The sequence below is a fragment of the Plasmopara halstedii genome, assembly GCF_900000015.1.
Source record: "Plasmopara halstedii genome assembly, contig: Scaffold_614, whole genome shotgun sequence".
Classification (NCBI taxonomy): Eukaryota; Oomycota; class Peronosporomycetes; order Peronosporales; family Peronosporaceae; genus Plasmopara; species Plasmopara halstedii.
The window spans coordinates 262877-273925 of record NW_020187532.1 but is presented as its reverse complement, the minus strand read 5'-3'; the positions used below and the strand labels follow the sequence as shown (position 1 = coordinate 273925).

Sequence of the window (11049 nt, the reverse complement as noted above, 5' to 3'; positions counted from 1 at the left end):
GGGTTCGAGTCCCGTCGGAGACTTTACGTTAGTGAAGTCGTGTACTTCGTATGATATGCTATGTGCGATCTTGTAATTATGGTCTACTAACTTGGTTGCGGTCGTGTCCTTTATCATCATTGTTCTGTGTTCATCAATTTAAGGGCGTTGGTCTTTTTTACTTTGATTGCCCGGTTCATGAAAGAAAAGACAAAACCTCGAACGAGGCAACAGTTCAATGTGAACATTAGGTGTTCACACTCGTGATGGGGGAGAGTGTAACTGGGTTTCGCATGCCCTGGTACACGCAAGATGATGTGATTACACAATGGTGTAGGTAACAAAAGACGATGTGATCACACAATGGTGTATGTAACACAAGACGATGTGATCACACAATGATGTAGGTAACACAAGATGGTGTGACCAGCTGCTGGTTTAGTTACACTTAAACTACAAGTCAGTACGTATACATTTAGTAAGGTTTTACTATATCGATAGGGAACCTATTGATTTAGATATAGGCGTTTTTGGCAGTTTACCTTTTGAAAGGAGGAATTAATTGGCCTTGGGTTAAGGTTGTAGCAACTCTTCGAGAAAACGGATTGCAATCCGCTACACTCGTACTGGTTCTAAGTATAGAAGAAAGGTCACCGACCTTAACCAAGCTTCCGTAAGGGAAAGAGCTACGATAGCCCCGCTGCACTTCTTGTCACCACTATATTTTGTGTCGTTCTCCAGTGCTTCGTCTGAATGATACACCTGAGTCCAAGAAATATACGCGCATGTGTTCGCAAGCTCTACTACCTTACACCTCTGAGGTAAGAAAACGCTGCACATACACGCTGCCATTGCAGAGAAGAACTACAAATCAAGAGTAGTTCTTCCGCCTCCTTCTCGCATTCAGTCAAAGTTCTTATTGACTAAGCTGGGTCAATTGATAGGCTACGTCACTTAGTATGGTTGTTTGGATGGACAGCTAAGTGCTAGTGCGTGTACTTTGTATCAATGACTTGATTTTTTTTCGTTGTTACTGATTGGATGCATGCTAATACGTAACAAGTGGAACATTTCATGCACGTACACAGTTACTATGATCAAGACCTTTGACTGACAATTTGTGTGTTGTCGCAACGCTTTTCCTTATAAACATCCTGATCGCCGGGAGCTGCATACTATAACGGGTTTGTCTATTGACCAGAATACGCAAATTTGCGACTTTATCAAAGTGAGTGACAGCAGTGTTGTGATTCGGCATTCCATTTGCGTTGAAAAACAGTAGCCATACTTGCGCTGAAAATGATTGATCATATTTAAGGTACAGATACTAATAAAACTCCAAAGCATGCACTCTGACTATAATTGAGAGCTAATCATTGATCAGATTGACTAGATAACGCCTTACTGACAATAAAGAGAGTCATGGGATCTTCCGCAGAACAGTATGCGAGCCGGCGTGAATCACTCTCATTATTTTCTTCTAGCTCCCCGGGAACCAATAGCACCGACGGGGTTGTCAGATGACGGAATTGTTGATGCAGCGACCTTGAATTCGCCAACAACGGAAGCACATGGTTGCGAAATTCATCAAAACCATAGCTCTACCAGCATTTCAAGCGCACTCATTAGCCAGTACAACATACTGCTCAAATATTGAGTGACTGGAACTTACCAAAAATTCCATAATAAACTTTCCGACACCAACTAACCCACCACCCGGAACGGGATTTACATGACCTTTCCAGAATTTTTTACCTTGATAACAAATTCGTTATTATCAATTTTGTAACTCGTCGATTCAAAGCGTGATATGTACCAAAAAGGCTGACATCAAAGCTCCAGTCACGAATGCCGTAGAATGGCAGTGAAAATGACTGGTAGGCAGCATTATCTCGGGCTACACTTGACACAAAGACGAGGCGGTACTGTGAGATGTAACATCGGCCTTCGTTGCTGTAAAAGCAGCCACCCTGTCCTGGATATCCACTAAAAGAAACAGTTTTAGCTCGCACCTTAAACATTTTAACTAGATGCACATACTTGCCGCTTTCGACTGTGAGCTTGACGCGGTAAATTAAGAAGAAAAAGTTTTCGTACGGAGACACAAGAATTGGCACAGCTCCTTCATGAAGCTGCACGTTAATACTCATCTTTTGCTAAACGCAACTTAAGCACTTTTCGTCTAAGTTCGTGTGTAGATTTTGGCGCGAAATGCTTTACGGTAACCATTTTATCTCTACGATAGAATGCCACTGCTTTCATACGAAGGTGTGGCGGTAGATCTTCCGGCGAATCTCGCAGGAATCCAGTTCGAGTTTACGTCAGGCTCATTAACAATTCGATGTCGCAACTTTACTGGTGACATCGTATTGACCAAGCGTAAGCGAACAAGTTGCTGCGTCATCAATTGTCATCGTTTTTACTTTCTTTGACAGCATTAGGAAAACATTTGATTGGCGAGGCTACGAGTGCCATAAATAAACGCACAATTGATCTTAGCGCTAGTAAAGACGATGATTCTAATGTGGAAGTTAAGCGACAGAGACCAAACTTCCTTAAGCAAACATCACTTCTGTCACAGCTAAAAGACCATCGTTCGGAAGGTCAAGATGAGGATACAATAATTGAGCCAGATGCTGAAGTCGAAGAGAAGAAGACGACAGAGACGGGAAGTGATGCGTTAAAATTGACGTTAAAACCGCTTAAGACCAAAGCAACTACAAAGAAAGGATTAGAAGAGATGAACAGTCTTAGCTCGCCAGGACCAAAACAATCGATTTCGCGCAAATCGACACCCAACTCTAAATCGAAAAGGAGCAAAGCTCTCAAACTTTCGCCAGATTCATCTTGTAACGAGATGGTGATTGAAGCAGCGAAAGTTGATCCTAAAGGTACGGTTTAGGCAGAAAACGTAAACGTGCTTTTGTGCAATCTGAACCTTTTTGGATTTTTTGACATCAGTTGTCAAGTGGGAAATGGTAGAAGCTGTGGGGTCTAAACCACTTGAACGCTGGGGTCATACTGCTACCAAGATCTCAGATGAACGTGTAGTGGTCTACGGAGGCACCGATGACGACGAGCGCACACTCGGAGATTTGCACATATTTGATATGAAGACTCATCGTTGGACAACACCAATTAATTGCGAAACAATCGCGCGTACTTGGCACGACGCAGTATTTTTATCGTCCAAGAATTTAGTACTTGTCTTTGGAGGTGAGCGCAGTGCTACAGCAGAAGGCGAGTTCGATATCCTTTCCGACATTATGGTGCTTGACACGGAATGTTTTTTATGGTATCCACCGGCTATTCAAGGATCACCTCCTTCGGCACGAAGTGGCCACACATGCACCGTCATCGGCAACGAAGTTGTAGTTTTTGGCGGAAGCAGAGGACGCAACCGGCAAAGTTCAGTGCATATTTTGGATACTGGTGCGTCTATAATAATAATACTATTGTTTGTTCTATGATATGGTAGTAACTTTTTTTCTTTGTTGCAGATAATTGGAATTGGAAGGCTGTCAAAGTAGATGGAAAACCTCCCAGTGCCCGAACATATCACAGCGCTGTTGTTATAGGAGAGGATCGAATTCTCTACTTTGGGGGCAACGATTCCTCGAAGAGTTTTAATTCTGTCCACGTACTGCAAAAGGTGGACGTGAAACCTAGTGGATCGAGTTGGACGTGGGTTCACCCATGCGTTACTGGAGTACCACCACAAGAGCGCACAGGTCACTCTGCAACACTTTTGAATAATGGCGAGATACTTATATTTGGAGGGTGGGACCCTCAACGCGATGATGCAAACGCATCGACGAATGTCTTTGATGATGCATTTCTGTTAAACACGATCACATGGGAGTGGCAACCGACGACTTTTAACAATGATAAGAACGCTGACACCCTAATGCGAGGACGTGTGGGACATGGTGCTGTGCTTGATTGCAATGGACGCTTGCACCTTTTTGGCGGCCAGAATGGAGTGGAACAAAGACTGAAGGATATTTGCGCATTAACTGTTTCTGATGCTGTGCAAAGTGAGCTCAAATGTTAAGTTTAGCGATGTGAAACAAGTCCGCTCTATCATACGAAAAGAAACATGGTTGTATGTAATTGTGCCTTAAGTGATCGTGCACTCTCCTGTATAAATTATCACACTTATCTACTTCCTTTAGAACTACTTGCTGTTTCCACACATTGTCGCCTACAGTAAAGGTTTTGATTTTAGTTCAGGAAAAAATGACTTCATTCCATTATATCTTCGAGCTCGAGTGCGACACTATCGAGAAAGCTATTCATGTTTTCGTCATCCATGGAAACACCAGGATCATGCCCTGAGCTCACTGCTAAGGTCTCGTGAAGGCCGAGATCATCTCGTTCGCTTTTCTCGTCCTTCGATTGGAGAACTGAAGACTCACTGTGTTTGTCTTCGCCAGACGAAGACTCAACGGGAAGTCCGACAACAGGCGCTAAGATTGGAAATTGAGGAAAGATAGGAGTGAGGGCAGCCTCCCTACTACTGGGGCTACTTGTCAGAGAGTGAATGGTATGACTAGTACTAACATTGGCGGATGGAGGGGGAAATAACATATTCAATGGAGGTGGCACGAAGGTCGAAGGTGACGCCGACAACGGCTCATTTTTTCCACTTTCTGCAGGTTTATCGTGCTTTTCTTGCAAAAAACTTTGGTCATCGCCCATTCCTTCAACTTGTCGAAAAAGAGGACGTGTCTTGTCCGGACCAGCAGGAAGTAGCACGTTCGTAGACAACATTCCTGATGATGTGAAGTGCGTAAAATAAGTTTGATGTCCTAGTGCTGGAATCATGTTGTGCGACTGATGTTCAAGTAAAATTTCCGATGATGGTGCTGGCAAAACTTTTGCACCCCCGCCTCCAAATGACATCGAGCTTACATTGCAGACGTTGCTTTCTTGGTGAGTAGAAAATGTAGAGTGCAATAATCTTTGTGGTTGCTGCTGTAGTGGGGCTTGTGGTGTTGTAGGGGTAGTTTGTGATGTGGACGTCGACGCTGTCTTATTGGCCTGATTCATCAACCACTTGCGACGTGCTGCTGAATTATATCGATTCTTGACGGCATTTTCCGTACGTCCTGGAAGCAATTTCGCAATTTCACTCCATTTATTGCCCAACTTTTGTTGCCATCGAAACACCATATCATCTTCTTCAGCAGTCCATTGTCCTTTTCGAATACGCGAGTCCAAATGATTGCACCACCGCTCCCGACATTGTTTTCCAATACGTCCTGGCAAATGCAGGGCAAGATCACACCAGCGGATTTTACCCACTCCATAGCGTGTGATTAGACTAGTTAGAATACGATCTTCCTCAGGTGTCCACGGCCCCTTAATAAGACCAGGTTTCAGCACTTTGTTCCAACGGTGAAGACACTGAACATCTGTGCGCCCATTTCCAAGCGTTTCAGCAATCATTTTCCAATTCTTGCCACCAAATCGAGCAACGGCAACACGAAGTCGTTCATCTTCATCTCGAAGCCACTTTGTAGGTGCTTGCATTCCATTTTGATTTCCTTTATTTTGCACTGTTTTAGCCAAAAATGTGTTTTGCGTACCTCTCGGATAAAAAGATGCATCTTTCGGACAGCTTATGACATCGGAACGATCCAATGGTTGCGCAAACATACCGACGTGATGAGGGTCTTGATTATTCCTGATAAGATTGTGACGATCTAGGTCATATGAGCCCTGTGAAGGTGTCGTGTAGGCCAAGTGTGACAACTCTGTAAGCTCTGGAAGTCTTGCCGAATGTTGCTGTTGATGAGGAGATGTTTGATGCATAGCACCGCGTATATCTGCTTCGAGCTCATTAAACGACATTTTGAGCTCGTTCTCTGCGTCTGTCATGGTTGACTCTCCGTTATTACCACTGCTATTATCACTTAAACTGTCCTCTAACTCGTCGTTGCTAGATACTGAAGTGCTATGGAGCTTAAAGCCGCTGGGACCGAATGCTTGAATTAAATACTCTTCGCGAGGAGAAGACGATTTACTGCCAAATGAACGGTGGAATGGTGGTCGAAGTGAATTGTGGTCATAGCGCTTACCAGAGATAGCCTCGTCATGATTTAGTCGGTGCTCAAACACAACGTCATGAGGATCGTGAGACGTGAAATTTGGCGAGGAAAAATGTTTGCTACTGGACATATACTCGTGACCACTGGAAGGAGTCGCATCAGAAGCCTGAAATTCATTGTTCAAATCTTGGTAATGATCGTCCGAAAAGTTATTGTCATTTAAAAGACCACTGTGATAATTCTCACTCATCTGAGCTTGATTGGAAAACCTTGTTTCGAGTAGCTGAAAATTTCCATTTGTATTGATTTCTAAAAGGCAAAAATGTCAGACATTGGCACTTTTCTTGTGATCAAAACATAACGCACGTACTTTCACTGTACGGAAAAAGCTCAGGGCGGCGCAAGGTATTAGAGTAAGACGACGACGGTGACGGGTATTCGTGTCGGGACGGAGATGAAGATGTAGCAAAGACCGATGCTTCGTTGTGATTACTGTTACTGCTTAAACTATGGTGGCGTTTGCGATGTCCACTATCCGAGCCATGAAGCAACTCGTCAAGTTCGTCCAGACCTGCACTTGACAAACTTCTCTTTGGCAAGTGTCTAGAAATACAGAAGTGTGTAAAATGATGATTATTGTTAAAAAAACAGCATTACGTACTTGCTGAGTGATGAGCGTGGATGCATAGCAATTTCAAATTTAAGTGAACGTACGTCGATCTGAAAGCTGCTTGCAAAACTAACCAAAAAGAGGAATTTGGCCCTTAGCCATATCCTTACTACCCAACTTCACTCGTTCCTGAGAGCAAGATGAGGATAGATGACCCGCTGTTCTTGCTTGTGAATGCGCTTTTAAAGGTCAAAAAGAGGTTGTCGCTATTTCTCCATCGTCGCACAACTCCCCAAGCCTAAAACGCAAAAGCGTATAAAAATAGTGCCGAAACAGCATAGGCCCATCAAAACCTCTTAAGTCTAATTTTTATTAGTAGGGTGTGTCGTGACAATAGCGGTGCGTCGTAGACTACAGATTTAACAAAAAATATCCAGCTTCAATTGCAGCATTCATAAGCAGCGCACCTGAAAGATGAGAATCTGAAGGATCCCACTTAAGCTTTTTTCTATTGCAATCAAATATCTTACAATAGAGGCGCTTTACTAAAATCGAATTGTTTTGACAATATTAATTTTTATTGAATCAAATGCTGTAAAAGTATGTTCTGTACTGCATATACACTTTACGTTCACTGGTACTAATAATCTGGTACTTATGAGTGGGCTGCTAAACAACTTTATTATAGATGAAGGAATAAATTTAGTACTAGATCAAATAGAATATATCTTAAAAATATGGCTAGCTGCTCAACTAGAACTTACAAGGCAATCGGTCCGCAACCGGGTAAAGGGTAAGAGCTTAACTTCTATGCGTTTCTTGACGTGGACTTTTTGAGTCAAGCTTTCTTTGCGCGAGGCATTTCAGGCCCTAGCGTCCGAATTATAATTGTATGTAAATCAAGAACTACAATATAGGCTAATTAGACCCACCAAATCGAGATGAACAAATCTTCTACGCCAGAATTTCTCAAAATGGGGTTGTCGTGCACCTTGCACAGAGGAAGCTTCGACTTCCTCTGTGTTAAATAAAAGCGCTGCATATGGCGCATCTGCTTCACAAAGGAGGAACCGAAAACTAGATACTTATTTTGCATAACTAGATTGCCATATCTGTTTTTGTATGCCAGTCAAACGACAGCTCAAGACATCTTGCAATGTGTGCGTGTACAAAAAAGCGAAGCACGCTCACTGTAACAAAGGCGAATACTTAATTTTGTGTACTTGCACCACACATATTGGTACGATGTATTAGACTATAAAAGCGTACGACATTTGCATCGTTCTATTGTGCAATGTGTACACAGTAAAGCACATATATCTAGTAATAATGTCAATTGAGTATAACTCAAAGACATCTAATTTTTAAAATTGTAGAGCAACCTAGGGAAGCGAACGAACTAAGGAAGCCTCGCTGCACTTGGTATTAATACAGTACATACTCCTGGATCTATTCCAAAAGGAACGTACTAACCAAAGAAATAAAGGTGGAATCATTGAATCCAAGCTTCCACTGTACATAGGGCACGGCAACCTGTTGAACTCGTTAGCATTTATAGCTGTTAGCCCCATGACCGAGTCGTAAATGGACTGATCCCCTCTTTGGAATAACTAGACATGCCGATACACTGAGAACAGGGACGAAAAGATTCTGTGAAAGCGGGAGGCAGCTACATCCATGAATTGAGCATCTCCAAACAGAGTAACAGCGCATCGAGCTTCTAATTTTGCAGCTAGGAAGCCGTACACGAGCAGTATCTTTGTCAGGATGACAACATGAAACGTTCGAAGCGGCGTTTGTGGCGGGTGTTTGCGCGAACTAATCAGGCGCGTAGATCGCGTTTTAAGATCTTAATTTCGCCCGTCAAAGGGGGCGAGAGCTAACAAACTATGCCAAGTAGTTGGAAATTATTATCGTGACAGCTGCGTTACACATTCCCCCGGAGGCTGTTATGGATATCACCTCTGGGGCGGTGCCCAAACTTGTGCAGTTAGCGCCGAGACCTTTCACGTCCACCCTACCTCTGTTGAGGAAGCTTGGGTGCTGCATTGGATGCAGAATACAATTTGCATGCCAGGGGGTAGAATGGTACCAATATTAGAGTACTTTATGAATGCTAGAGGAAATGGACCCTTGCTAATCAGAGATAAAAAAGATTATTTGGCGGCGAAGCATCTCCTCCATAACGTCACACAATTCATTTTGGTAGTACGTCGTCAGCGCATCGCGAGCTCACTTTGCTCTCGGCGGAACGTAGTAAGGGTCAGATCCCACGTAAGATCGTCCGACAAGCCCTTCTCGGAAAAACATTAGGTCCCATAAAGTGGGGCTGCCGTAGCTTTCTCGCCCAGAGAAAGCTTGGTTAAGGTCGGTGACCTTCGTTCGATACTAAGAGCAAGTACGAATGTAGCGGATCTCAATCCGCTTTCTCCAAGAGTGACTACAACCTTAACCCAAGGCTAGTTAGGTCTACCATTTAAAATATCAGCTAAATCCCTCGGTTTTATTTGAGGCAAAGATTTTATATCAAAATCTATAGGCTTCCTATCTATATGGCGAAACCTAATTAAGTGTTCAACTACTGGCTATGCCAGCGACGTACTGACTTGTTGTTTAAGTGTCTCTACATTATTTTGTGTATGTACACCATACTGTGTGACCCACCTTTTTTATAAAAGTGCACATGCAACCCCATTACACTCTCCCCCATAAAGAATATGAGCACCTACAGCTCAAGTTCAACTGTCGCCTCAAACGAGGCTCGCGTGTCTCGGTCACCAGAATATCATCATGACATTCGTCACGAATTCTCTGCTCACTGAGTCCTGCCCCGAGGTCACGGAAGACACCTAGCCTCGCTGGTTCTGAAAACGCCCGCGGGCAGAGCAATTCCGGACAGTACGTCCGAAATTTAATGGGAAGCGCAGCCCATGCTCTGAAGTTGTCGAGTGGGTTCATATTTTGGAAATAAATAAGGATGCGTGCAGTACCGCGCAGCACTTAGCCAGCGACAGTGTTGCACGCCCAAGGACGGTGTTGAACTACCTCGTCGAGGATTCGGAGGAAGTTGACTTCGAATTGGAAACTCCTTTCCTAGGAGGGGGAGCAGAAGAGGGTGAGGTGCCCTGGCGGCGCGATGTGTGCCGAGCTGGAACCTTGCTGACGCCGAGTCCGTTTCCCAAACTCTCGACTTCTGGGGGAAGTGGTATCATTTTCAATGAGCTCGACGAGGCATAGAAGCAGCAGCTGGGTGAAGTCAGCGGGGTGGCTCTCGTGCGCGCGCATTCACGATCGGCCCTTGACCCTCGTATGGAATACGGCTTGTGCTCGACGGTTCCCGCTACTGAAGCGAGGGCGCAATCACTCGATCATTGGGCGTCACGCTATCGGCCCCCTGCCACTTCACAGCTTGATAAACGAACAGCTCTACGAGCTCACCTCTTGTTTCCTAAAGAAATATAGGTGGATATGTAGACGCTGTTGTACCCGCGATGTGAACGATTCCTGTGGTGCTCACCCCCGGCAAAATCGCTGCAGATGGCGAAGACCTCTTCTAGCGGTGGGTGCAGTGGCACCGATAAACTTCCTCGCTTCACAACTTACAAATGGGCCACAGAGGGACTAGCGTGTGGATCGCCATCTTCGGTTTAAGTAAGCCAAAATCAAGGCTCATCGTCGAGTTCCTTTGGGTGTCCCCCTGCGACGTATAAGTTCATCCATCACGTTCCCGCGAGCTATATGGTCTCTCACACGGATGAGTCCGGACTGCAGCAGTTCAGGGCCATGGCTTCAGCTCAACTCATTGCCCGTCGGCTTCTTTGGCTATTGACGAGAAGTGCGGGGCATACGACGCCGCGGGGTGTCATAATCCCTCTGATCATAAGCGCTTAAGACGTCTGGACAGTTTTGCCGTTGCGGAAGTATCCCCGCCACTTCACAAAATACTGGGTTTGACCCCGACGACGTCGTCGACCCACAAGACGTCCCACGTGATTGTGGACACCACTATTCTTCTCGAGAAGATCCGTTGGCCAACGATGACGACTGGGTCGATCGCCGCCCGTTAACTCGCGATACTCTTCGAGCTCTTGAGGACGAAGTCCATCGCGATGGAAACTCTGCTGAGCGTCATGCTGGGGTCGCATTTCGCTGCGTGGATGGCCCAGAGAGCTTAGGGCACGTTGTGCACCGGCTGCCTCACGTTGAGGACTATCGCGCTATGTCGTAGCGGCTCCTAGCCGTTGAACAAACAAATGTGTCGCTTCATGTGAAGTTCCTGGCGCCATTGGGGATAGAGATCGTTGCGCTCCGTGCTCAGAGCCAGTTGCTGGTCCAGCTTCTGGGTGGTAGAGCTCCTTTGGGTGCCACTCCGGCGCCAACGCTTGCGCGTTCACTTGAGCCCGAACC

At 45.1% G+C, this 11049-nt stretch overlaps 3 protein-coding genes across 3 annotated transcripts; 1 reads left to right on the top strand and 2 right to left on the bottom strand.

The window, feature by feature from the left end:
• Positions 1-1352: 1352 nt before the first annotated feature.
• PHALS_12091 (WW domain binding protein WBP-2, contains GRAM domain) lies at positions 1353-2129 on the bottom strand (the record flags this gene model as incomplete). Its single annotated transcript, XM_024727566.1, has 4 exons — positions 1353-1580; positions 1652-1734; positions 1796-1965; positions 2020-2129. The coding sequence occupies 4 exons, from the start codon at positions 2127-2129 to the stop codon at positions 1353-1355; spliced, it is 591 nt and encodes a 196-aa protein (XP_024578131.1).
• Positions 2130-2225: 96 nt separating this feature from the next.
• PHALS_12090 (Kelch repeat-containing proteins) lies at positions 2226-4033 on the top strand (the record flags this gene model as incomplete). The annotated part of the gene is made up of 4 exons (XM_024727565.1): positions 2226-2358; positions 2415-2870; positions 2941-3411; positions 3480-4033. The coding sequence occupies 4 exons, from the start codon at positions 2226-2228 to the stop codon at positions 4031-4033; spliced, it is 1614 nt and encodes a 537-aa protein (XP_024578130.1).
• Positions 4034-4156: 123 nt separating this feature from the next.
• Positions 4157-6719, bottom strand: PHALS_12089 (transcriptional activator myb-like; the record flags this gene model as incomplete). The annotated part of the gene is made up of 4 exons (XM_024727564.1): positions 4157-4183; positions 4258-6341; positions 6403-6635; positions 6694-6719. The coding sequence occupies 4 exons, from the start codon at positions 6717-6719 to the stop codon at positions 4157-4159; spliced, it is 2370 nt and encodes a 789-aa protein (XP_024578129.1).
• Positions 6720-11049: the final 4330 nt, after the last annotated feature.